This window comes from Oncorhynchus tshawytscha, linkage group LG14 (genome assembly GCF_018296145.1).
Source record: "Oncorhynchus tshawytscha isolate Ot180627B linkage group LG14, Otsh_v2.0, whole genome shotgun sequence".
NCBI classification, from domain to species: Eukaryota; Metazoa; Chordata; class Actinopteri; order Salmoniformes; family Salmonidae; genus Oncorhynchus; species Oncorhynchus tshawytscha.
In genome coordinates, this window is record NC_056442.1 from 28,091,701 (window position 1) to 28,119,266 (window position 27,566).

Below are 27,566 nucleotides of genomic sequence, written 5' to 3' on the forward strand. Positions count from 1 at the left end.
CTGTATGTGACTAGGCGAAAAAGCTTTCCAAGTCAAACCATGTCATAACCGCTACACACAGCCTACATCGTTGTCCCCATATTAGCTAAAGTAACGTCATAGTCAACATAGCTAATAGAACTAATGTGTTCGTAAACCCGCTACAATCATGCAGTAACTTTACAGTGTATAGTCAGTTATCAGTTCAGCAGTTACACCTGTGCGCCCAGGTGGCAATAAATTAGTAAAACCAAAAGCTTACCTCGACTTGGAAGAGTTCCAGTGTTGTGTTGGATAGTCATAGCCAGCTAGCTACCATAGCATCCCTCTGAGGGTGTTTTGAGTAGGCTATACTAGCTAGCTGCATTTGCTTGCTAAGTAAGTGAAACCTACTTGCTTCTCTTTCATTTGATTAAGTTAATTTCTTCAAAACTGTTCAACTATTGTCTCTCTCTCTCTTTAAGTCTCTGATCCTTTGGTTGGGTCGACAACATGTCAGTTCCTGCTGCAAGAGCTCTGATAGGTTGGAGGACGTCCTCTGGAAGTTGTCATAATTACGGTGTAAGTCTATGGAAGGGGGTGAGAACAATGAGCCACCAAGGTTTTGTATTGAAGTCAGTGTACCCAGAGGAGGACGGAAGCAAGCTGTCCTGTTGAGGCTACTGTGGACCTTCATTGCAGAACAGTGTGTTTTAATACCTTATTTGGTGACATAAATATATTTCGTAACGTTTTATATAAACAAGATAACTTTTGTAATGTTTTACCATTTTTATTTGTATGAAATTCCCCTTCCTCCTCTGGGGATTCTCCACTGGTGTACGTGCCCTTTGACATTTAGGTCGTAAATCATGGTCATAAACTGTTAGTGTGTAGATTCTGTTACTACTACAGTGGTTCTAAACTTTTTGTTTACTGTATCACCAATCACATATTGCACTGCCCATGAGTCTTCCCAAGTACCCCTGTGGATAGGCCAGGTACCCTAGGGTGAGACCCACTGTCTTACACAAAGCCTTTCACTATTCACCTTGTCTCCTGAGCCTGGACTTTGGAACTCATTGCTTGCCATAGTGTCACAAAACTGTCTGGAAGAAATGCTCAAGAATAGGGTTATAATGGAAAACTTTAATTCCAGTTACATATTTTACTTTAGATCTTGAAAGATATGTCAAGGTTCGCAGGTGTGACCTCTGTGAATGTCATGTTCTTCTTACATCTGCAGAGGAGTGAATATATACTGTACATGTAAGGAATGAATGCTTTAACAAACTGACCAACCTTTTGGTAGAAGGAATATCAACATAGTTAAATCATGTATAGTACATGTATAGTATATGGATCAGTTATTTTAAATCTAATAATTCAACATCAATATTTTCACAATTAAAATAGCTCACCAGTTTGTAACCCCTACTTGCAAGGGAAGACATATTCTGTTTCTGCCTGGTCACCTGAATGAAACCATAAGACAGATAAGTCTCAGTAAATGAATACAAGTAACCAAATGTTACTAAAAAGGAAAAATACATATTGGGGAAGGTTAGATTTAAACTTACTCGGCTGGTAGTAGTCGTAGATCTTGACCACCGCTGGCTTTAGATTTTGTACTGGGAGCTCCTGTATGATGTCCAGGGTGTGTTTCAAAGGCAATAGTGATGGTAACTGTCGAGAGATTAAATTATTTATTTTTTAAAACACGAAAAAAACATATTGGTCACAATTATTGAAATGCTCTAAGCAGAAGTTTCCGTTTCAGTAACACTCTACTTGACACCCAGCGTGTTAATAGTATTACCCACAAAACCTACCACATATGGCAAAACATTCCATTACACTATAGCCTCCATGTCAACTGCATGTTTATGTTATATACTTTTTAATTGACAGTATTATTGTAGTTGTAATTGCTCTGTTGCTGATAACTGGGATGAATGCAGGAGTAGGTTTCAAGAGCAAGTTATGTAAAATATGATAAAAGTGGAAGAATTCATTACAACAACAAAGGATTTAAGAAACAAACTTTAAAACGAAAGGAAACATCTTGGCAGGGAAAACACTAATGTGAATAAATGTGTAAGTGTATTCAGACCCTTTACTTGTTGAAGCACCTTTGACAGCGACTACTGCCTTGAGTCTTCTTGGGTATGGCGCTACAAGCTTGGCGCACCTGTATTTGGGGAGTTTCTCCCGTTCCTCTCTGCAGATCCTCTCAAGCTATGTCAGGTTGGATGGAGAGTGTGGCTGCACAGCTATTACCAAGTCTCTCCAGATATGTTTGATTGGCTTCAAGTCCGGGCTCTGGCTGGGCAACTCAAGGACATTCAGAGACTTGTCCCAAAGCCACTTGTCATGACGTTGGCCTCTTTGGGTATAGCAACCCCATCCCCCTCTCCCTGCCTCCTTCAACTAGGCTGCTGTGGTCAGAGGTTGTAAATTCCTGAGAGGATCTCTGTCACGCCCTGGTCAAAGTATTTTGTGTTTATTTTTATGTATTTGGTCAGGCCAGGGTGTGGCATGGGGTTTTTGTAATTGTGGTGTGTTTGTCTTGGGGTTTTGGTGGTGGTATTGGGATTGTAGCTTAGTGGGTTATCTAGCAAAGTCTATGGCTGTCTGGAATGGTTCTCAATCAGAGGCAGGTGCTTATCGTTGTCTCTGATTGGGAACCATATTTAGGCAGCCATATTCTTTGAGTTTGTCGTGGGTGATTGTCCTTAGTGTCCTATGTGTACTCTCGGTTAGTTTGCACTAGATAGGCTGTTTCGGTTTTGATTACGTTTATTGTTTTGTGTAGTGTTCGTGTTTCTTTATTTGATTAAACATGAATCTCAATCGACACGCTGCAGTTTGGTCCGACTCTCCTTCATCACCACTAGAAAACCGTAACAATCTCCACATGGACACATAGTCGAGAGAGAGTAAACTTTCATAGAGAACAAAGGAAATCCTTCCACCTCACAGAACTTGAGGTACGAACAAATGTCATGTTCTGGAGAAAGTATAAAAGATTGGTGAAGAATCCAGCTATGAACTGGTCCGTTTGTCACAACTTGGGAAAGCTCATGGGAGACGGTGTGGCCACATTACCATAACGCTGTTTATATAATAGCCTCAGATATGAGGTTTACATCTAATTGTTGTATAAGATGAATGAGTGTGTATGATACTGTTTGTATAATTGTGTTGTATGATTTTGGACTGTTTAAATGAAGAAAAATACAATTCCCTTTTGATTTGAACTAAATCAGAGGACCGCCCCTGAGCCCAGTTAGGGTCAGACATCCTGGGACAGCCTTTTCTGCCATTCCCAATAAAAACCCCACTCGGGTTTTCGATCAGCAGACCGAGCTTACCTCAATTACGAGATGGCTAAAGGTTGCAGACCATGTTTTTCTCCATTAGGAGGACAAAGGTTGTAGACCATTGCTGAATCTTTTAACCATACCACGTGGTTAAACTCTTAGACTATCGATACCGACAGAATAAGAACAAGTCTTTGATTTGAATTACTAGTCTGCAGCTAGGAATTCGGTATCATTGAACGTGAAGAACGACAACCGCCGAAACATCCATTCTATAACAAATGTCACTCTGAACAATACCCTCTAACCACAAACAAGAGAGAGAGGGAGAGCGATGGACAATTCTACAAAATAAATTAACTTTTCACCAGCGATCAAGACGACACACGTAGCGTAAATATATATATTGATTGCAATTGTTCCCGAATGAGTGAGCATTCATGTGCAAAGGATTAGCATTTCAATTGTTATAATTATCACTTTGTAGTGACTTCTTAGTCGACCCCCACTTCCCCTTTAGTCTAACAAACCGCCATGCCGGTTTAGCCCACTAGGGCACATTCTCCTATCATTACATTTACCTTGTTTGTTTATGCATTTCTGTGAATTACTTAGTTAGTAATAAATAAATGATTTAAGACAATTGATGTATGGATGACTCTTGGTGAAGACTGGGGTTGTGCAGATAACCAAAAATTTACGACGTTTAGAATGAGACTAACGTGAGGTAAAGTAAATAATTCATTAATTCGAAGACTAATTGATCAGATAAAATATCTGAAAAGTTATTTTAGGATTACAGAGAATCTTTGATAAAAACTATCTTCAGTTAATGATGATAAAGACACGACACACTCTTGCGTTGTCTTGGCTGTGTGCTTAGTGTCATTGTCCTGTTGGAAGGTGAACCTTCAACCCGGTCTGAGGTCCTGAGCAGGTTTTCATCTTTGCTCCGTTCATCTTTCCCTCGATCCTGACTAGTCTCCCAGTTCCTGGCGCTTAAAAACATCCCCACAGCATGATGCTGTCACCACCATGCTTCACCGTAGGGATGGTGCCAGTTTTCCCCCAGACGTGATGCTTGGCATTCATGCCAAACAGTTCAATCTTGGTTTCATCAGACCAAAGAATCTTGTTTCTCATGGTCTGAGAGTCTTTAGGTGCCTTTTGGCAAACTCCAAGAGGGCTGAAATGTGCCTTTTACTGAGGAGTGGCTTCTGTCTGGCTACTACCATAAAAGCCTGATTGGTGGAGTGCTGCAGAGATGGTTGTCCTTCTAGAAGGTTCTCCCATCTCCACAGAGGAACTCTGGCGTTCTTTCAGAGTGACCATCGGTTTCTTGGTCATCCCCCTGACTAAGGCCCTACTCCCCCGATTGCTCAGTTTGGCCAGGCAGCCAATTAAGAATGATGGAGGTCACTGTGTTCTTGGGGACCTTCAATGCTGCAGACATTTTTTGGTACCCTTCCCCAGATCGGTGCGTCAACACAATCCTGTCTCGGAGCTCTATGGACAATTCCTTCGACCTCATGGCTTGGTTTTTTTTATGCTCTGACATGCACTGTCAACTGCGGAACCTACTATAGACAAGTGTGTGCCTTTCCAAATCATGTCCAATCAATTGAATTTACCACAAGTGGACTCCAATCAAGTTGTAGAAACATCTCAAGGATAATCAATAGAAACAGGATGCACCTGAGCTCAATTTTGAGTCTCAGAGCAAAGGGTCTGAATACTTATGTTAATAAGGTATTTCAGTTTTTAATAAATTAGCAACATTTTCTAAAAACTTGTTTTCTCTTTGTCCTTATAGGGTAGGGAAAAAAAGGCTGTAATAAACTGTGGAAAAAGTCAATACTTTCCAAATACACTGTATGTCACCACAAGTACATCAAAATATATATACAGTCACTAGTGAAAGTCTAAACACTCCTTGCACATTTTGCTGCCTTAAATTAGATTTTTTTCCTATCCTTGCCAAATTTTCCAAGAGAGAGAGAACACATACACTAAAACAAAAACATTAAACTTCTTGTGCAGGTTTAACCTCTTTCTTGCTCTGTATTTTCTTGCTTGAGAATCTGCTATTTTCTAAGAAGCAATTATTTTATTGACCATTTTAATTGAAAACAATCACATTTCCAAAGTGAAAGAAAATTCACAACCAACTTTACTGATCTTGACCAATTTTGACAAAAACAATGGACATATGTTGCCCTAAGATTTGTGCAAAGTTGATAGAATGGATATTTTGGTTTTACCTCTGTCAAGTACATTAACACATGGTCATCTTCAGTATCAACACGATCCACTTGAAATGACCTCCTCAGCTGTGAAGACAAGCCATACATGTTATTCATCTTGCATTGACAACAAAGTTCATTTTCATGTGAAAAATATTTGCCATGGAAAAAGGCCACAGGTAACACCATAAAAGTATGTTATGACAAAAAAACGTACCCTCTCCAAAGAGTCTGGGTCTGGAGCAAATCCAGACAGCATTTTCAAATCCACAATTATCATATTGGTGGTCAGCTCCTTTCCAGAATATCTGTGCAAGAAAAGAGGCCCCTGACATCAAAGTTAGATTTTGACAAGTGCTTGTAAAAATCAAATGAATGGATACTTTGATTATTTTACCACCAAAACTACCAGGTTTCCTGATATGTTTTCTTACTGTTAGGTCCAAACTAGAAATTAAATAACCTATACATATAGTTCCCTCTAATTATTGGGACAGTGAAGCATTTTTTTAACAAACAATGACTATGAGGTTAAAGTGCAGACTGTCATCTTTAATTTCAGTGTATTTGCATCCATACCGGGTGAACCGTTTGGAAATTACAGCACTTTTTCTACATAGTCCCCCCATTTTAGGGGACCAAATGTAGGCTATTAGGAAAAATGTACATATGTGTATTAAAGTAGTATAAAGTTAAGTATTTGGTCCCATATTCAGAGCATATAATGACTACATCAACCTTGTCACAACAAATGTGTTGGATTCATTTGCTGTTTGCTTTGGTTGTGTTCCAGATTATTTTGTGCCCAATAGAAATGTAGTGTGTCATTTTGGAGTAACTTTAATTGCAAATATTTTTCTAAACACATCCATATTACAGACACAAAAGTTACAGATGCTAAATATATTATCCCCCCCAACGTCCCCTGTTATTGTAATGGTGAGAGGTTAGCATGTCTTGGGGGTATGATATTTGTGCATCTGTAACGGTCTCACTCATCATCATTCACAATTCATTCAGGATTATCTGTAATCATGGTAGCATCCATGGTAGCATTCACATTAACATACACGTTTTTAGAAACATATTCTATTCTTATTTACAATAAAAGTGACTCCAAAATGACAATACATTATTTACCATTCATTTCCATTGGGCACAAAATAATCTGAAACATGTTTCTTAGTCGCAATAATTACGAATAATTACCAAGGGCACTGTAGGTATAAAAACACCAATAGAATTGGGTCAAAAACATTTTTAGACATGCTCTATAATAACACTTTGGAGTGTCATCAATGACCTGATTGAAATAATGCTTCAGTAAATGCAAATGTGTCATTCATTCTTACTGAGACTCGAGGTTCAGCGTGACTCTGGGTCTCAAAGAGTTGCTGTTGCAGTCCACCTCTGTCTTCACCTGGATGCTGAGCGTTGTGCTGTCAGTAGGAGTAGGGATGTTGTAGTGGAGCGCCACCTGGGAAAGAGGGAAGAAGTGTTCAGGGGAACAAGGTTGTCTAAAAATATACATTTTACAAGCTTGATTTTTAAAAACTTTTCATAAACTAGATATCAAGCCAGACAAAGCTTCTTAAATGTTTGGACTTCACAGTAATATATAAATCAGATCTTGCAACATAGGATTGGGAGGAGTGTCTTCACTGACCTGCACTGAGGCACAAGCACTGCCCTTCACTTCCACCGTGTACTTCCCTTCTGTGTCCTGCAGCGCACTCTCCTGGTAGAGAAGCTTGTTGTTTTGGTTCACATTGAAGAGGTGCTGTCCCCCACTGGGAGACTGTACTGTCACTGTGCTGGTGCCCTCTCTACTGAACACTCTGGTGGAGTAGAGAGCCAGGGCCTGGAGGGCCACCACTGTGTCCTAAACACAAACAACAGACAAATGTGTTCAAAATGAATGGAGCTATCCCATTTTACAGAAAGGTTCATTTTACATTAGTTCAGTTCAAGAGTGGCTATTTCTCATATCCATTCATTATCATTTATTGCCTCCATTTCAGCGGAAGTTAGTTTCACCTGGCTTGACATGACAAGAAGCACATACATGCCTGTGGTGAAATCAAGGTAATAATGCCTCACTACTAGTGCACAGCACAGATTGCCATTTCGGACCAGATGTGTTTTGGAAGTATACCTGTGTGGAAGAGAAGCCTCCGTAGGCGTTCTGCTGTCTCACCAGCCACCTGACGATGTGGGAGGCGTAGCCCAGGTCAGTGGTAGACAGAGGGGAGGCACTGAGGGAAGCCAGCAGAACGTAGGAGCTGATCTCCACTGCCAGGGAGGCTGAGGTCTCTGAGGAGGTCTGAGTCCAGTGCAGGTGACCCCCTGAGGGATGAGGAACACACAGAGACAGAGAGAGACACAGAGCCTAGCTTATTCATCATATGACAGACACCTGAGTTCTTTGAAATAATAATTTAATTGAGACTAATGTGCCAGATTTGCGGATGGTTTGCACTTTTGTAATTACTCCATTGCCCAGGTAACAATCAAGGCAAGACATCACAAACCTCTCTTGATTACAACCAAATTATGTGTACTATATTACATATTTCATCCCTAAAAAAATACAACTTTTACATTACTGGGTAGTTTACCAATAAAATGGTCTGACGATGATGTGGAACTCATTTTTCAGATCAACCTCCAGTAACCACTAAAAAACATATACTCGGTATACATATCCAGAAAGAAATTCTCACTCCAATAAATGTTTATAGAAAGTTTGCAAAAATAGATAAGATCTTGCTACCATCTTGCTACCGTCTATTTGTGGAAAAATAACCCTGATTATCCCAGTTAACCTATTTGCTTATGGTCTTGCCTATACCTAGTGACCTGTCTTTAAAATTATTAGCAAAATAAATTCAATATTATTTGAAATGGCAAGCAAGACTTTGGCTTCGGAAAGTATTCCGACCCCTTGACTTTTTCCCAAATGTTGTTACACTACAGAAATCTACACAAAATACCCCATAATGACAAAGCGAAAACAGGTTTAGACATTTTTGCAAATCTATTAACAATAAACAGAAATACCTTATGTATGTATTCAGACCCTTTTCTGTGAGACTCGAAATTGAGCTCAGATGCATCCTGTTTCCATTGACCGTCCTTGAGATGTTTCTACAACTTGATTGTATTCCACCAGTGGTAAATTCAATTGATTGGACATGATTTGGAAAGGCACACACACTTGTCTATAATAGGTTCCGCAGTTGACAGTGCATGTCAGAGCAAAAACCAAGCCATGATGTCGAAGGAATTGTCTGTAGAGCTCCAAGACATGATTGTGTTGAGGCACCGATCTGGCGAAGCGTACCAAAAAAATGTCTGCAGCATTGAAGGTCCCCAAGAACACAGTGGCCTCCATCATTCTTAAATGGAAGAAGCTTGGAACCACCAAGACCCTTCCTAGAGCTAGCTGCCCGGCCAAACTGAGCAATCGGGGAAGAAGGGCCTTGGTCAGGGAGGTGACCAAGAAACCGATGGTCACTCTGAAAGAACGCCAGAGTTCCTCTGTGGAGATGGGAGAACCTTCTAGAAGGACAACCATCTGTGCAGCATTGAATGTCCCCAAGAACACAGTGGTCTCCATCAATATTAAATGGAATAAGTTTGGAACCACCAAGACTCTTCCTAGAGCTGGCCACCTTCCAGAAGTACAACCATCTCTGCAGCACTCCACCAATCAGGCTTTTATGGTAGAGTGGCCAGACGGAAGCCACATTCCTCATTAAAAGTCATATGACAGCCCGCATGAAGTTTGCAAAAAGGCACCTAAAGACTCTCAGACCATGAGAAACAAGATTCTCTGGTCTGATGAAACCAAGATTGAACCCTTTGGCCTGAATGCCAAGCGTCACGTCTGGAGGAAACCTGGCACCATCCATACGGTGAAGCATGGTAGTGGCAGCATCATGCTTTGGGGATGTTTTTGAGCGGCAGGGATTGTGAGACTAGTCAGGATCGAGGCAAAGATGAATCGAGCAAAGTACAGAGAGATCCTTAATGAAAACCTGCTCCAGAGTGCTCACGACCTCAGACTGGGGTGAAGTTTCCCCTTCCAACAGGACAATGACCCTAAGCATGCAGGAGTGGCATCTGGACAAGTCTCTGAATGTCCTTGAGTGACCCAGCCAGAGCCCGGACTTGAACCCGATCTAACATCTCTGGAGAGACCTGAAAATAGCAGTGCAGCGACGCTCCCCATCCACCCTGACAAAGCTTGAGAGGATCTGCAGAGAAGAATGTTAGAAACTCCCGAAATACAGGTGTGCCAAGATTGTAACGTCATACCCAAGAATACTCTTGCCTGTACTCGCTGCCAAACATGCTTCATTTTTGACTACTTATGTAAATGTGATATTTAATTAATTTCTATTTCTAATTTCAGCAAAAATATTAAAAAATGTGTTTTTGCTTTTTCATTTTGGGGTATTGTGTGTAGATTGATGTGGGTGGGAATGATTTAATCAATTTTAGAATAAGGCTGTAACCTAACAAACTGTGGAGAAAGTCAAGGGGTCTGAATACTTCCCGAAGGCACTGTATATAATGAATATGAATTCGGAGGGCAGAAATGATTAAATATCAAAGCATCAAACCTCTCACTAAAGGCGTCAGTCATACAAAAGTTATACTTTGTTCCGAACTGGTTCTCTATCAGATTAGTAAGGATGTCTCACCCCATGTTCAATAATGGCCTATTCCCTTTATTCAGATTGCAACCTCTCACTTTCGGTTATTTGAAAATGAAATAATCTCCAAAATATCACCATTTTTAAAACAAGCCATAGAAAGTTGTTTGCAATTTCAGTTTAAACCACCAGAATAGACAGAACATATAATACAACAAATACTGTGGTTAAACTCAAATATACTAATTGATTTAAAAAACTACACATTAAGGAAAGAAATTCCACAAATGTACTTTAACAAGGCACACCTGTTAATTGAAATGCATTCCAGGTGACTACCTCATGAAGCTGGTTGAGAGAATGCCAAGTGTGCAAAGCTGTCATGAAGGCAAAGGGTGGCTACTTTGAAGAATCTCAAATATAAAATATATTTAGATTTGTTTAACACTTTTTTGGTTACTACATGATTCCATACGTGTTATTTCATAGTTTTGATGTCTTCACTAATATTCTACATTCTACCAACACGATCCACTAGAAGTGAACTCCTCAGCTTTGAAGACGTCTTCACTATTATTGTACAATGTAGAAAATAACCAAAAAAAAGAAAACCCCTTGAATGAGTAGGTGTGTCCAAACTTTTGACTGGTACTTTATATATTTACAAAAAAAATTATGGGGGATTGGAAATAATGCAGACAGTTACATTGATGGAAGCTACAATCTGTAAGCTGATCTACCCCCCCCAAAAAAAAGGATATGTCTCACTCTCTCGTATTGCGACAGTGTCCAGGTGCTGCAGAAGCTGGGCCCGGGTCTCCATGTCCCCTGCCAGGGTAAAGGTGTAGGCCAGCAGAGCAGTAGTGTAGGTGTTGGACAAATCACTGGTGGAGTTCTTCAGGCAAGACAAACTGCCGTACAAAACAGGATTCTGGAGCACAAAATAACAGAGCAGCACATTAAGAGACATATTAGCCTGGTCTCAGATCTGCTAACGGTAACACCTATTCTTATGCTTATTTCTTTGGCTATTTCCAGATAAAAAATATTTTGTGGAGATGCTACTTACCGACACTGACATGTTGAGCTCCAGCATTGAAGCAGTGATGTAGGCCGTCAGTGTGACTTCATCTGTCACCCCACCCTATAAAACAATGTCAAAATACTACAATGTGTATTAAAATACAATTCTGTTGAAAGCATCATTCACAACTTCATGGCTGGTCTGATGAGACACACAACTACACCTTCTTCCATCTTCCTTAAGTTTATTATCAATTATACATTTGATATCAATAAGTACCTTCATTCTGTTATTAAAGAGTTTCCCCAATCTGAAAAAACACCCATGTTTGCCTTGCTGACTTTCCAACCAACTCGTGGACTCTTTCATTTGCGCCGGGTCAATATAAATGAAAGACTGTGCTTTGCCAAAGGATCGCAAGACAAAAGCAGTCAGCCTGTGGAAAGAGAACTTGATTTGAATGTCCCGTCATAATACCCACATAAGGTTGTCATAAACATGACTTAGAGCTTGACATTACATGCAATGACAGCTTATTTTAACTTATGTCACATCCATGGTCTGTCAGAGACAATGCTATTTGATTGGTCAATACTTAATTGAAACAAACAGTTATAATGTGTTTACCAGTAGTTGAAAAACACTATACTCACCAAGTATTCCCAGAGCCTTGTCCAAATGTGCTGTACGCACCATCAAAATGCTTGTAGTTCAGCTGCCTTTGGTAACCTGTCGGTGTGTTTTTAGAGTGAACAATAAAGTGACCAAATGTTTTTTATAGTCACTGAGTGTCTGCCCCAAATGGCACCCTATTCCCTGTATAGTACACTACTTTTGCCAGGAAAAAATAAGTGCACTATGTAGGGAATAGGCAGGGTAGGGTAGATTACTTTCTAAAAGGTAATCCGTTAAAGTTACTAGTTACCTGTCCATAATTGTCATCAGTAACGTAAATTGTGGATTACCCAAACTCAGTAACGTAATCTGATTACTTTGTTACTTTTGGACGACTTTCCCCCTTAAGAAGCATAGAAGATAAAGTATCCATCAAACACATTTGGTGACTTGTGGTCAGACATGCTCAGGTGGAACAAACTCAAACAGCCTTTTCAATGCTGAATTGAATGTCATTGAGGAAACAGAAAGGTGTCAATGTGTTTTTCAGCAAACATTCTTTCTGAATTTAAATTGGCAATAATCTAGATTTTGAAAAGTATCTGTAATCTGATTACAATATTTTAGCTGGTAGCTGATTACAGTGACTGTTTTTCTTTGGTCATCAGATTACATGGAACAGGTTATAGATGTAATCAGTTACTCCCCAACCCTGGGCGTGCCATTTGGGATGCATCCTCAATATTCTCTGATCAAATTATTTCAGTGGGAAAATATCCCGAAGTCCCAACATGTGCTGGGTCAGTGATGCACTGTCGATAAGACACTGTGATGTCATCTCTGCTGGAGCTCTATCATTTACATGATAGCAGGGTCATAGTCATTAGGGCACACTGTGGTGAAACGTAAAAAAAATGTTATTCAATGAAAAAAAAAAGGTTCTGATTGGACAAATCCTGCCCTGTTTCAGTCAGTTTTCTTCCGTTTGGTGTCTAATCAATACGATCTATATGTTGAGGGACTCTTACCACTAGTGAGGAACGTGTTAGCCTTGTCTCGAATTGCTGGAGTGAGCTGCTCTGTGTTCCTCAGGTACTCGAGTATGTAGATATTGGGGGCGAGGAGGGCCATATTCTGCTCTCCACACCCATACGGCATCTGCAGCAGTCCATCCAGGTTCTTGAGGGCCCGACCCAGGATGTCCCCTACAGAGAAACATGGGACTTCTGTAAGACTGACCTCTTTAGCAAACAGCAGCATTATTGCTGGAGAAGGGTTGCTTTTCCCACCACTATGCCTCAAAAAACTCACTACACCTCTAAATGATACAATGGTATATTACCCAGGACTGAGAGAGAAATTCGATCAGACCCATCTACCACATTCTTGGGGAGTTGCAGTTCCACCTCCTCTGTCAGAGTTTCTCCTGTGGACACAGATGATAAGATGAATGGAGATGATCAGTTCAATCAAAGTGAACATTCAACATTCATGCATTACTGACCAGTTGGACACAGCAACCAGTTGTAGGTGTCGGTCTTCTCTGTTCCCTCTGCCTGAGAGGAGAGGAGATTGTTTTCAGTCAAAGGCACTAGATGGTATCTGTACATCAGTAAGTTCCATAACAGCAGTAGACTACATACCTTCACTAGCAGGCTCTTTGTAACTGTGTCGATTCGTCCTCTCTCTGGTACGTTCACAATCTCATTGTCACATGCAGTGTGGGACTGGACAGCCTCTGCACTAACCGACACATTCAAATCCCCTACACACACATTGACAGACAGAGCACAACACAGGTTACACAACATCTAATACGCTGACTGAGAGTACACAACTCAGATTAACATCCATTCTGCTGTTTGAACAGTTGAATGGAGACTGGTGACTTACCCAGGACAGAGGGTGCCATTGTCCAACTGAAGGTCTTTCGTCCATTGGCACACAAACATGATGAATACTGGACATCATTCAGGGGTGTGAGAGTGTAGTCTAAGGAAGGAGCCGGAGTCACAGAAACCTGCCCAAGAGGAACACTTGTAAGATAACATGGAAAACCCAAGACCGATACACTGGGTGTAATAAAAATAAAACTGCAACAAAACACATTTTATACAACTCGAAAAACTCATGAAACGATCATGATGCAGTGCCGTACCATGATGCACTTGGACAGGTAGTTGAACACAGTGGCCTTCAGCTCAAAATGCTCTCCACGGATGATGGAGTAGGGCAGGGTGAGCTCTAGGAAGAAAGGCTGGAAGACAGTGATCTCCACAGGAGGAGCCAGACCGAAGCCGCCAGGGGCCAGGCAGAATGCCTCTGTCTCCCAGGTGGTGATGGTATCTGGGACTGTAAGGGGAATGTCTAGTGTTCCAGATTCCCTGTAATAAAGAAGTCAAAGGTCAAACAGAAAGCCACTAAGTGAAAATAGAAACATTCTCTAATGTTTACATTAATTCTGATTATTTCCAGGGATACACAACAACCTGAAATATATGAAGATATCTTTGGTAGAAAGAATACTAGATTTCCCTTTACGGAGTGATGTTGAATGTAAAAAATGTATAAATTTACACCACGCACCCCTACTCTGTACTGCAGTTTAATGAGGTACAGGTTCCTAATCTGGACCACTAATGTATGTTTTGATATAGGAGGGTTGGTTGTTTTGCAACAAAACCGACACTTACGCGACTATGGGGCAAAGCAGACGGTGTTGGCTTAGATTGTTGACAACAAGTAAACTATATTTTGCCTCCAAATGTTTATTGAAAACGTAAATACATTTGTACAATGAGAACTTGTATCTCAAATGCATCTTTACAGTTGTTGGTTAGCTAGCTAAAGAATTTTTGCCATATTAGCATAGACATGACTCAAAACATGGTATCTATAACAAGATACAACGAGCCACCGACTATTCCCCACAATGGCAGCATCTTGTCATTGTTGCTAACTATCTGACTGTTCAGAATGATAACATCACACAGCCTTCTGCCTCAACGATGCACAAGCATTATTTTTGTGATGTCCTGCCATCCAATCTATAAGGCAACAGCCTCACTGTGCAGTGCTCTTACCCAACTTCCACAAGATCCCATATCCATGTCTCGGGGAAGAACGTACGGACTGTCTGTATGGGTGGTGGAGCTGGAGCGGCACTAAATCCATCACCGGGTACTGCATCAGGTCCAGCTTGACCCAGGCTGTACATGGCTATAGGATGGGAGTAGTGTCTGTAGGATACTTCTAAAACAAAACAGTCATTCCCGTGTTAGAATCAGCCTGGTCAAACCAGACTGAATGCTGCTTTCAACGGTGATGCGTGCAGTGTTCGGACTGGTTTAATCAGGTGATGGGTTCTGACTTCTAAACTTGAAAAAATGAAATATCCATATCACTGAGGGAGAGAGGGGAATGTAGAACATTTCCATTTTGTGAGAATATGTTATTGTTAGACATCAGGAATCCCATGAGAAGGAGAAGGGCCACAAGTCTGGTACAAGTCAACAGGACAGCCGTGAGTTGGGGAGGAGTGAGGTATTTGGGCTGAAATCAGGTCAGATGAATTGAGTAAGAACAGATATCACTAAAGTTCTGTCTAGCAACTGGCTGTTCCGATGTGTAAGGAGGAGACCCAGCATAGGAGGAAGGGTTAAATACCAATGCTTGTGGTGCCGAAGAGGATGTCTGACGTTTTACATGCCCTCAATCAGCCCGACGAACCGGTGTCTGTATGTAGCCTCGCTACATTTATTGCCTCGCTACTGTATATAGTCTCACTACTATTATTTTTCACTGTCTTTTTACTGTTGTTTTTATTTCTTTACTCGCCTATTGTTCACCCAATACCTTTTTTGCACTATTGGTTAGAGCCTGTAAGTAAGCATTTCACTGTTCGGCGAACGTGACAAATAAACTTTGATTTGATTTGATTGTGCGATTTCGTTCATTTTTTCGCGTTTTATGCTTTAACTTATTTTGTACATAATGTTGCTGCTACCGTCTCTTATGACCAAAAATAACTTCTAAACATCAGAACTGGGATTACTCTCCACGGACTGGAAGAAGCTTTTTCCTTTAACGAGTCGAACGAAAATATATACTGCTCTCCTGGGAACAGACCCAGATCCCCGTCATTTGCATGAAGAAAAGACAGAGGAAAAGAGGACGCAGATCAGGTTGCCTTCTGAGAATCCGTAGGCGAGCGAATAAACTCCCAATTCCATCAATTCTTCTTGCTAACATGTAATCTTTGGAAAATAAAAATGGATGACCTGTGATTACGATTATCCTACCAACAGGACATTAAGAACTATAATATATTCTGTTTCACTTCTGCACCGGCAGAACAGAGAAGCTACTTTTGGTAAGACAAGGGGTAGGGGTGTGTGTCTTTTTGTCATTAACAGCTGGTGCGCGATGTCTAATGTTAAGGTCTTAACGTATTGCTCGCCTGAGGTAGAGTACCTTATAATAAGCTGTAGACCACACTATCTACCAAGAGAGTTCGGATCTGTATTATACGCAGCCATCTATTTACCACCACAGACCGATCTTGGCACTAAGACCACACTCAACCAACTATAAGGCCATAAGCAAGCAAGAAAATGCTCACCCAGAAGCGGTGCTCATAGTGGCCGGGGACTTTAATGCAGGCAAACTTAAATCAGTTTTAACACATTTTTACCAGCATGTCACATGTGCAACCAGAGGGGGGGAAAAACTCTAGACTACCTTTGCTCCACACACTGAGATGCATAACAAAGCTCTCCCCCGCCCTCCATTTGCCATATCTGACCATACTTCTATCCTCCTGATTCCTGCTTACAAGCAAAAACTAAAGCTGGAAGTACCAGTGACTCGCTAAATATGGAAGTGGTCAGATGGCGCAGATGCTACTCTACAGGACTGTAGAGTCCCGCTTTCAAGGAGCGGGACACTAATCCGGACGCCTATAAGAAATCCTGCTATGCCCTCAGACGAACCATCAAACAAACAAAGCGTCAATGCAGGATTAAGATTGAATACTACTACACCGGGTCTGACGCTCGTCGGATGTGGCAAGGCTTGAAAACTATTACAGACTACAAAGGGAAACCCAGACACGAGCTGCCCAGTGACGCGAGCCAACCAGACTAGCTGAATGCTGTTAATGCTCGCTTCGAGTCAAGTAACACTGAAGCATGCACGAGAGCACCAGCTGTTCCGGATGACTGTGTGATAACGCTCTCAGTATCCGATGCGAGCAAGACCTTTAAACAGGTCAACATTCACAAAGCAGCGGGTCCAGATGGACTACCAGGACGTGTACTCAAAGCATGCACTGACCAACTGACAAGTGTCATCACTGACATTTTCAACCTCTCCCTAACTGAGTTTGTAATACCAACATGTTTCAAGCAGACCACCATTGTCCCTGTGCCCAAGGAAGCGAAGGTAAGCTGCCTAAATTATTACCACCTGTAGCACTCATGTCGGTAGCCATGAAGTGCTTTGAAAGGCTGGTCATGGCTCACATCAACAGCATCCTCTCGGATACCCTAGACCCAATCCAATTCGCATAGCGCCCCAACAGATCCACAGATGAAGTAATCTCAATCGCACTCCACACTGCCCTTTCCCACCTGGAAAAAAAGGAACACCTATGTGAGAATGATGTTCATTGACTACAGCTCAGCGTTCAACACCATAGTGCCCATGAAAACTCATCACTAAGCTAAGGACCCTGGGAGTAAACACCTCCATCTGTAACTGGATCATGGATTTCCTGACGGGCCACCCCAAGGTGGTAAGGGTAGGCAATAACACATCCACCACGCTCAGGGGTGTGTACTTAGTCCCCTCCTGTACTCCCTGTTCAGCCACGACTGCGTGGCCAAACACGATTCCAACACCATCATTAAGTTTGCTGATGACACAACAGTGGTAGGCCTGATCACAACGATGAGACAGCCTATAGGGAGGTCGTCAGAGAACTGGTGCCAGGACAACAACCTCTCCCTCAATGTGAGCAAGATAAAGGAGCCGATCATGGACTACAAGAAAAGGGGGGTGCCGAACATGCCCCCATTAACATCGACGGGGCTGTAGTGGAGCAGGTCAAGAGTTTCAAGTTCCTTGGTGTCTACATCACCAACGATCGATCATGGTCCAAACACACAATGACAGTCGTGAAGAGGGCACGACAAAACCGTTTCCCCCTCAGGAGACTGAAAAGATTTGGCATGAGTCCCCAGATCCTCAAAAAGTTCTACAGCTGCACCATCGAAAGCACTGGTTGCATCACCGCCTGGTATGGCAACTTCTTGGCATCTTCAGTACATCACTGGGGCCAAGCTTCCTGCAATCCAGGACCTATATAATAGGCGGTGTCAGAGGAAAGCCCATAAAATTGTCAGAGACTCCAGTCACCCAAGTCATAGACGTTTCTCTGCTACGGCACAGAAAGCGGTACCGGAGTGCCAAGTCTAGGACCAAAAGGCTCCTTAACAGCTTCTACCCCCAAGACATAATACTGCTGAACAATTAATCAATTGGCCACCGGACTATTACATTGACCCCCCCCATCTGATTGGTACACTGCTGCTACTCGCTGCGTATTATCTATGCATAGTCACTTCACCCCTACCTACATGTACAAATGACCTCTAACCTGTACCCGCACACACTAACTCGGTACCGGTACCCTGTGTATATAGCTCATTAACGTTATGTTATTGTGTTACTTTATCATTTTTTATTTTAGTTTATTTGGTAAATATTTTCTTAACTCTTCTTGAACTGCACTGTTGGTTAAGGGCTTGCAAGTAAGCATTTCACGGTAAGGTCTACACTGGTTGTATTCGGCGCATGTGATAAATAAAGTTTGATTTGATTTGTGTGACTATGTCTTTGTCTGTTCAGCTGTCTGACCCTATGGTTGAATAAACTTGGCTTGAGCTTTTCATAGGTTCTAAACAACAGAGTAAAAACTAACACAAGCTATGTTAGAATAACAAAAACCATACATTTCCCAAGATTCACCAAAGACGTGGTAAGGAGGACATCTCACCATAGGAGTGATGGTACTCTTTCCCCTTGTAACTTAGGCAGGAAGGTACTCTTATAACCAAGTTAGTTGCCAGCTTCAGTCCTAGGTTCTACAAATATCAGAATCACAAACAAGAGAGTTCAAAATTAATGAATGTCTCCGTTTAATTTTTCTATTCTATATGTATTTTTTGCCTCAAAAAGGCTATTTTAGAAATGTATAATTTAAGAAGATGAATGCATGGTAACGGAATGGTAACTGATTCTTATGAGAGGTGAAAACAGGCTTCAAGTTAAAAGAAAACAAGGTAGAAGTTACCTGAAAAACTTCAAAATGTTCATTTTTTCTGTCAGTTTTTCCACCTGGGTATGGTATTACATATCTCCTTGGTCTTACACGTAAACATGACACTGGATCTTCAAGCTCGTAGGGAATGTATGTTGTCTCCTTGACTGGTAACAAATCAAATATCTGGAATGAGATAATAAGGAGACATGAAATGACCTTGTTCATTGGGCACCAAACAGAAGGCAGTGACTACTTGGACTTGTCTAATCAGAAATGCTCAATGTCAACAGTGAAAAGGCAACCCCCGGGATGCTGGCCTTCTAGGCAGAGTTGCAAAGAAAAAGCCATATCTCAGACTGGCCAATAAAAATAAAATATTAAGATGGGCAAAAGAATATAGACACTGGACAGAGGAACTCTGCCTAGAAGACCAGCATCCCGGAGTCGCCTCTTCACTGTTGACATTGAGACTGGTGTTTTGCGGGTAATATTTAATGAAGCTGCCAGTTGAGGACTTGTGATGCGTCTGTTTCTCAAACTAGACACTAATGTACTTGTCCTCTTGCTGTGTACCGGGGCCTCCCACTCCTCTTTCTATTCTGGTTAGAGCCAGTTTGCGCTGTTCTGTGAAGGGAGTAGTACACAGCTTTGTACGAGATCTTCAGTTCCTTGGCAATTTCTCGCATGGAATAGCCTTCATTACTCAGAACAAGAATAGACTGATGAGTTTCAGAAGTCCTTTGTTTCTGGCCATTTTGAGCCTGTAATCAAACCCACAAATGCTGATGCTCCACATTCTCAATCTCAACTAGTCTAAAGATGACAAGTTTTATTGTTTCTTTTTTTTCTACTGTGTTATTGACTTGTTTATTGTTTACTCCATGTGTAACTGTGTTGTTGTCTGTTCACACTGCTATGCTTTATCTTGGCCAGGTCGCAGTTGTAAATTAGAACTTGTTCTCAACTAGCCTACTTGGTTAAATAAAGGTGAAATAAAATTAAATAAATAAATAAATCAGCACAACAGTTTTCAGCTGTGCAAATATAATTGCAAAAGGGTTTTCTAATGATCAATTAGCCTTTTAAAATGATAAACTTGGATTAGCTAACACAACGTGTCAATGGAACACAGGAGTGATGGTTGCTGATAACGGGCCTCTGTACGCCTATGTAGATATTCCATTAACAAAATCTGCCGTTTCTAGCTACAATAGTCATTTACAACATTAACAATGTCTACATTCTATTTCTGATCAATTTGATGTTATTTTAATGGACAAAAAAAGTGATTCTGTCAAAAACAAGGACATTTCTAAGTTACCCCAAACTTTTGAACGGTAGTGTATGCTGCTGACTCATGTGAGTATAGTGTAGAGAATCATTGTACCATCTAAACCACTGTGAAATATTGGTGTTTCAGCTGTTTGAAGATGGTGTACAAAACCAAAAGTAAAAAATAAAATAGCACACAGAACAGATATACTGCTTCTTAGACTTGCATTCACGTAGATCTTAACTCACATTTCCACTTTAAGTACCAATATGGATATGCTTTCCAGCACACCAAATGGCCCACTGTGAACAGACCCACTCCATATCTACTGTAGTCACTTCTTATTCCCCTGAAGCTGGTTGTTGTGGCCAGCACCACAAAAGCTGTTTATATGGTGGTATGACTGTTGACATTCACTTCAGTGAGCTCTGTTACCTTGTTAGCATCCAGCCTCTTCCCTGGTTCCATGATGTGAACACTCTTGTCCACAGCACTGAGGCCACAGAGGGAGCCGGGCTGGGCCGAGAGCTGCAGGGTGGTCTCCTCCCCTGGGACTGCTTTTGAGGGTGAGAACTCCACAAACACCTGGCACACAGGACATGCATAGGTGTACATGATACACCTTTAGTGTCTGTTGTAAATATGTACCATTTGTGTTAAAGTGGTCGCTAGCTAGCTCGCGTACTCCCTTTAGCGTCAGCATGAGCATTGTCCTCGGGAATGCATCCCTTTAGCGTCAGCATGAGCATTGTCTCTGGTGCTAATGCATTACTTTTAGCATGCTTATTAGCGATTAGCATGTGTTAGCTTTTGTCTGTGGTGCTAGGCAATTTTCGGTTGTAGGTCGCTCATGCTTATTATGTTTTATAATGTGTTGATCTTTCTACATTGCTCTATTGTTTATTTGTGCATCTAGCATGTGTTTGGGTCCAGTTTAGTTTGTTGACATGCAAATAGGCATATTTTCCCATACTGTGCTATAGCCTAAGTTCTCCTATACTTTCTTTTACAAAACCACAATTAACGTTAGTATCAGAGAGGGTGGTGTTGTATTTCTGTGTGTGGATCTTCATTAAACCCTAGAACTAGAACTACTGCTTCCTGCTCGTGTTCTGAACGGACCCCTGTGGTGGTTGCTTCCAGTCTAAAATCCAGCACCTACGTTTTTTTATTGGTTCTTCGAATTCATAAACAACCCATATTTTTCACATACATACACACACACACACACACACACACACACCTTGTGTCTGAAGCATTTCTCAGTGGGAAAATTCATGCTGTGGGCGATTATAGCCTCGCTGGGTAGGATACTGTACACCAGGACCTGTACCAACGGCGTCATCTCTGGAACCACGGCCAACTTCAAGGTGACTTCACCCTCAGTTACTGCAAAGCAAGAGCATATCACACTGAGTACGTTTACATGCACCGTAATAATTCGATATTAAACGGATTATGGCTAAAACGGATTATGGCTGAAAACAGATTATGCAATAGTCACCTTACTCTTTATCTTAATCGGTGTAAAGCCAAACTCAAAAAGAAAGCATACACATTTCAACCAGGCCTGACGAATTAAAACACCAGGGGCATATAAAACTGTATATGTATGAATTTTCTTTTTAATCTTAGTTCTGAATATAATGTGTGCAAATAATCAAAATGAGAACAATGACAGTCTGTTCCTAAAAATGAATTAACATATCTCCAGAATGCCCACTGGCTTTTCACTCAAAACCAGTGTGGTTTATTTATAAAAAAATGTGTAAGGAGCTACTCTCGAATAAAGGCTGCTGACTTTAAGTCTGGTCTATAAAATAAGAATGAATTGACCTATCCTTCCTGTAAAACACCAGGGGCATATAAAACAGAAAATATGCCATGCCTTTTCACGCAACAGTTTCTGTCCTCCTGTAAACTTCAGTGGTTTCTAGTACTGCATTGCAAGATGGCAAAAGTAGCCTCGTGCAGGAATATATGACTCTTATTCATAACAAAAAACAGGTAGCTAAATATAATAATACTACTAATAATAATAATTTTCCCTTAGCGAGAAGAGCGAAAATCGATGTATTTTATCTTTGCGTTCTAATGATTCATTTCATTACCATGATCATTACAGAATAAATCCTCACCTTTTCTGGCTGTGATGGTTTCATAGGCTACCCACGAAATAGCCTATAGGCCTAGGATAGGCTACTTGAATTTCTCAAACATAATACAATAATCATGCAGAATAAATTCCATCACATTTTCTGGCCATAATGAGTTCATATTCCCGAAGTAGCCACACAAGAAATGACCATGTGCATCGCACACGTAATTGGGCTTATTAGATGTGAAATTACAGTATAATAGCCTGTTTTTTTACTTTTCGCATAGGACAGGGAGCGCGGTTTATAACATACAGTATTTAACAGGTGAACAGCAGTTGATTGTTTGTATTGAAGTGTGTAGGCTACCACTAAGTAGGCCTACTGTTTTCATTTTAGACAATGTTTCAGAATTCGTGAGCTGTGCAGCATATTTATGTTTAGAGAAAAAATTATGCAAAACATTATTGCATTCAAACTATATATTTTTTTATTTAACCTTTATTTAACCAGGTATGCCAGTTGAGAACAAGTTCTCATTTACAACTGCGACCTGTGATCTGTTTAGAGGTCCACAACAATTTTCAATTGGTTTTGTCTTTCAGAAATGGCCTGGTAGATCACAGCAAATGTCACTGCAAAATAAATCATTCTGGCAACACCTCCAAAGACATTTGATCAAGTTCAACATGACTATTTCCTGTAGCTACTGTCTTGGCCTAATTCCAATACCTTAAAAGGTGAACGAGGAGCGTTTTCTAGGAGGAGTTATAATGCTTGTTGATTCGCGCACAGATTTATAACAGGTCTGATGTATAATCAGAAACATGCTTATGTATGGCATGCACCAAGTTTATGTATCTCAATATTTGTGTGTGTATGTGCAGTCTTTTCAGAAATGGTGCACGCAGATATTTAGTGTTAAATTTACGCAACGGTTATGAATGAGGCCCCTGGTTTTCTGTACAATCATTCAAATTATTAGTATTTGTAAATACCTTATTCGGTGATGCAAACATGTAAACACCTTAATGGTGTTCCAGCAGTGTATTTGATCTGCTCATGTGCTAGCACCAGCCGAGCGATCTGCCTTCTTTAGCGCAAGGGAAGTGAGTTTGAATGTATGTCGTTTTCACATACACACTTTAAATGTCTGAACTGAGAATCAAGTATGCTTCCCAAAAATAGCATGGTGGCTGTGGTAAAAAGTTTATTTTGAACTTGGCTGAACGTTTATTTATCAGTAGCCTGATTTCAGACTTCCATGTTAACAGGATTATTAGGGAAAGTGTTCTTCTTGCAAAGCATGTAAACGTTTTAATCTAAGTGTTACATTAATCTGCCTAGCCACAATAATCGCATTATTGTGCGCATGTAACCTTACACACTGTCATTGTCATCAAGCACCTCCCAGTAGGTCCATAATTACTTAATACATCATCCTCACCAGGACTCCCCTGCTGTACAGTAACCTTCATATGTCCATGCTGAAGTATCGCCCCTCTGGATAAGGCCTGGAGGAGGGAAAAACAGTTTCCCCATCAAGTCAGGAATAAGGAGATGATGAGGAGTATTGGTGTTGTATAGGGACATCCTTCCTTTAAAGGTGAGAGGCTGGGACTATGTCTGAAATGACCCTGTTCAAAATAGTGCACTATGGAATAGGGTGCCATTTCGGATGCACCCTGGGTTTGCAGCTTGTCACAACTTGTTTCTGGTTCTACTCACCAGGTAGATGACATTCACGGAGCCCTTTGGGGCGGTCTCCCCTACGATAGCATACTGGATGGTGATTGACACTTCCTCCCCACATGCCAGTGGTTTCTCCACCTTCTGAATAGCCAGAGAGCTGGATGTTTTACTGTGAGGGGCAGTGGGCTGGATCAGTGAGAGTACGTGGTGCCCTCTGTTGAAATAGGGGACCCTGTATCTAGTGTTCTCTGCTTCTGGTGTGTTGCTAACCTGGAAAGCAACAGAGGGAAGAGAGAGTATAACGAAAGGCCCAATCCCAAATCGACCCTTAGAGCTCCACCTCACCCTCTGACAGGATAGGTGGAAGTTTCACCATATTGCTTATTATACCAATGGAATCTTCTCTGATCTCCACAAGAGCATGATAGACCTCAGGGTGTAGGGTCAATGGGGTTATTTGGGATTGAGCATAAATCTCAGAATCTTTCAAAACCTTAGAAGGAATCATACTTACTATGAGGTTAATATCCTCTTTGGGCATAGTGGTTGTGTTGAGGGAGAAACTGGCAACACCATGACTGTCCGTGGTTAGGTTCTGGAGATGATGTGAGGACCAGCCTTTCTTCTCCAACAGGTAGACTAACATGTCAGAGATAGGTGTGTTGTTGAAGTGAACAACGTTTATCTGAGGAAAAAATGAGTAATGTCATGCTACATCTATTTATCACTGTTACCTACCATTAGTAGTTAAGTAAACAGGAATGTCAAAGAACAAATGGCATCCACAATTCAACAAAGTACAAGGAACAATAACACTGGATCTGGACTTACCTTGCCCTCGATAATTGATCCATGCTCATAGATTTTGGGTGTGTCGACAAACGTGAGTTTTCCAATCACATAGGAGAGCGCTATGTGTTTTTCCTCTGACCGTGTAATACCTGTCAAAGGAAAACAAATGAGAATAGGATGGTTTATTTAACAAGAATACATGCCACCATGATGCACAATGACAGTTCACAATGCAGAAGTCAATTGCAGTGCAGTTTACACAATATTTTAAAACATGATTAAAAACATATATACAGTGGGGCAGAAAAATATTTAGTCAGCCACCAATTGTGCAAGTTCTCCCACTTAAAAAGATGAGGCCTGTAATTTATCATAGGTAGACTTCAACTATGTCAGACAAAATGAGAAGAAGAAAATCCAGAAAATCACATTGTAGGATTTTTTATGAATTTATTTGCAACTCCAAATTATTGTGATAATTGACTTGCCTGTCCCCTCCTCCTCTACTTTTGCATTAAAACTAAACCTGTCTATGAGCATTTTCTCTCCACCATTCTTTGTGAAAATGGACATGTTGAAGACATGAGAAGCACAGCCAGTTTGGTCCATCTGGGAAAAGCAAGCAGAACCACAGACATTAAGAACTGATTTAATCACATTCAAATGTAATATGTTGGTAAAGACAATTATACTGATGATAGTTTCTTCAGGAAAGCATACAGACCTCTATTGACTCTTTGTGGCAGGGGGCTGTATAATCAGGAACTCCTTGTTGAGTTTCCACATCAAATCTCATTGATATCAATACATCGTTCCTTAAAGGACGGCACAACTCTACCTCTGCTTTTCCAGGTACAGGCTGTCCATACGTGTATCTGATTTGATTTCATAATGAAAAGCATCAAAAACATCATAGATTTCCTACTTAGAGAGACATAGTATATTATAAACCTCATATGAGACATTACAAAGGCTCATACATGCTGCTTACAACAAGTTAAAATGGATTATACCTGCAGGCTTTCTTTAAGTCAAGTACTTTCAACATTGTCAATGCATCTAGACCTGTATTGATAAAGCCTCTCAGTGTATGAGTGTTGATCTAGGATCAGTGTAATCATTTGTGTCACATGTATAGGGGGAGACCTGATCCTAGATCAGCAATCCTACTCTGAGATTTTTTTTTATTTTTAAATTTTACCTTTATTTAACCAGGCAAGTCAGTTAAGAACACATTCTTATTTTCAATGACGGCCTGCCCTGACCAATTGTGCACCATGTTATGGGACCAATCACAGGCAGATGTGATGCAATCTGGATTTGAACCAGGTACAGCAGTGACACCTCTTGCACTGACTTGCAGTGGCTTAGACCACTGCGCCACTCGGTAAATACTTACTTGAAGATGTATGCAAAAGTAATTAAAATAATTAAATTAGTATTTGACTCAAAGTCTGCATTTGCGCAATGCGATTAATTAGACAGTGACATTAGTGGAGTTACACATAACAACAGTGCATTGCAAAACGACGATAGTGTAGACTCACGTTGCACACACTTCTACTTTATACTCCTCTTGAACAATGCTGATCTCATCGGTGAGGTTCATTTTGATCTCAAACTTTGGCAAAACTAGATATAATAGAACAGCAGTTAACTCATGAATGTTCCTGGATTGTGATTTAATGATTCATCTGCCAGATCCATAATATTACCGAGCATGAAAGGTAAATAAAGAAGCTCAACTTACCATATTTTTCTACCTTGAAGTTATGGTATATTTTGTTAACACCAATCCACACTACAATAGCATAGGATCCTACGGGTGCTTCAGAGTTCAGGGGGTGAGAAAGCTGCAGAATGTTGCCGCTAGATGATGTATTGACCCACTGTCCAATCCTGTTCTGATGAATATCCTGTTTATTCATAGAACAAAGGACACATTTAGCAGGGCACAAGACTGTGGAACGTTCAGATACAAACATGTTATGTAAGCCAAACATGCCTGTCTGACATGTAGAATAAAGAGTCATGTCAGTTCTATTCATGACATTTCTATCCGCAATGTTCTGAAGTTTGCTTACTGAAGGTGGCCCAGATGTGTTCACATAAAGCTGATATGGAGGCTTCTGGTAACTGCCATGTGGAAATGAATGATGACCTACCTAGCTGGTGAAGTCATCGTCTTATCATGTTGTAGTATTTTTGACAAGACTAATAAGGGTCTTACCTCAAGTTCCACAACATTGTACTGTGAAGGACAAAGACAACAGGTTGGTTAATGTTTTATGAATAACTAAAATTCCCCCAAAATGAACTGAGGAGCAAAGCTGTCTACAACTATAGGAATTAGGCAGGTGCTTGGGTTTGTCTCCTCAACTAAATATCACAAGTAGTATTTGCACTGGGACTTTAAAATAAATTCAGTAGATTAATTCAATCTCAGGAAAAAAATCCCATACATTCCAATCTGACCTACAGTAAATTCATTGAAAATCCCATGTCCTGTGGTGAATGTTAGAGGACCCTAAAATACACACACACAGGTTTATTTAGAGAACCTCT

General features: G+C 40.8%; 1 protein-coding gene across 2 annotated transcripts in view; it reads right to left on the reverse strand.

Moving 5' to 3' along the window:
- Positions 1–1,087: 1,087 nt before the first annotated feature.
- LOC112265383 (alpha-2-macroglobulin) overlaps positions 1,088–27,566 on the reverse strand; it is a 30,741-nt gene continuing 4,262 nt past the window's right edge. Inside the window, exons 5-36 of one of the 2 annotated variants that reach the window (XM_042297290.1) lie at positions 27,232–27,252; positions 26,752–26,917; positions 26,549–26,633; positions 25,726–25,876; positions 25,490–25,610; positions 25,041–25,150; positions 24,724–24,894; positions 24,246–24,479; positions 23,965–24,031; positions 21,665–21,810; positions 20,857–21,006; positions 19,179–19,331; positions 18,882–18,969; positions 14,908–15,073; positions 13,983–14,208; positions 13,718–13,844; positions 13,468–13,589; positions 13,329–13,380; positions 13,167–13,250; positions 12,853–13,029; positions 11,863–11,938; positions 11,489–11,645; positions 11,255–11,329; positions 10,954–11,116; positions 7,680–7,870; positions 7,191–7,406; positions 6,877–7,001; positions 5,742–5,832; positions 5,543–5,611; positions 1,539–1,644; positions 1,380–1,433; positions 1,088–1,198 (exon numbers count right to left, since the gene is read on the reverse strand). In XM_042297290.1, the coding sequence (XP_042153224.1) occupies positions 1,393–1,433; positions 1,539–1,644; positions 5,543–5,611; positions 5,742–5,832; positions 6,877–7,001; positions 7,191–7,406; positions 7,680–7,870; positions 10,954–11,116; positions 11,255–11,329; positions 11,489–11,645; positions 11,863–11,938; positions 12,853–13,029; positions 13,167–13,250; positions 13,329–13,380; positions 13,468–13,589; positions 13,718–13,844; positions 13,983–14,208; positions 14,908–15,073; positions 18,882–18,969; positions 19,179–19,331; positions 20,857–21,006; positions 21,665–21,810; positions 23,965–24,031; positions 24,246–24,479; positions 24,724–24,894; positions 25,041–25,150; positions 25,490–25,610; positions 25,726–25,876; positions 26,549–26,633; positions 26,752–26,917; positions 27,232–27,252 (3,927 nt within the window). In that variant the 3' untranslated portion in view covers positions 1,088–1,198; positions 1,380–1,392. Of the gene's footprint in view, positions 1,199–1,379; positions 1,434–1,538; positions 1,645–5,542; positions 5,612–5,741; positions 5,833–6,876; positions 7,002–7,190; positions 7,407–7,679; positions 7,871–10,953; positions 11,117–11,254; positions 11,330–11,488; positions 11,646–11,862; positions 11,939–12,852; positions 13,030–13,166; positions 13,251–13,328; positions 13,381–13,467; positions 13,590–13,717; positions 13,845–13,982; positions 14,209–14,907; positions 15,077–18,881; positions 18,970–19,178; positions 19,332–20,856; positions 21,007–21,664; positions 21,811–23,964; positions 24,032–24,245; positions 24,480–24,723; positions 24,895–25,040; positions 25,151–25,489; positions 25,611–25,725; positions 25,877–26,548; positions 26,634–26,751; positions 26,918–27,231; positions 27,253–27,566 lie in introns of both variants that reach the window. The other variant, XM_042297289.1, reaches the window with a different exon arrangement.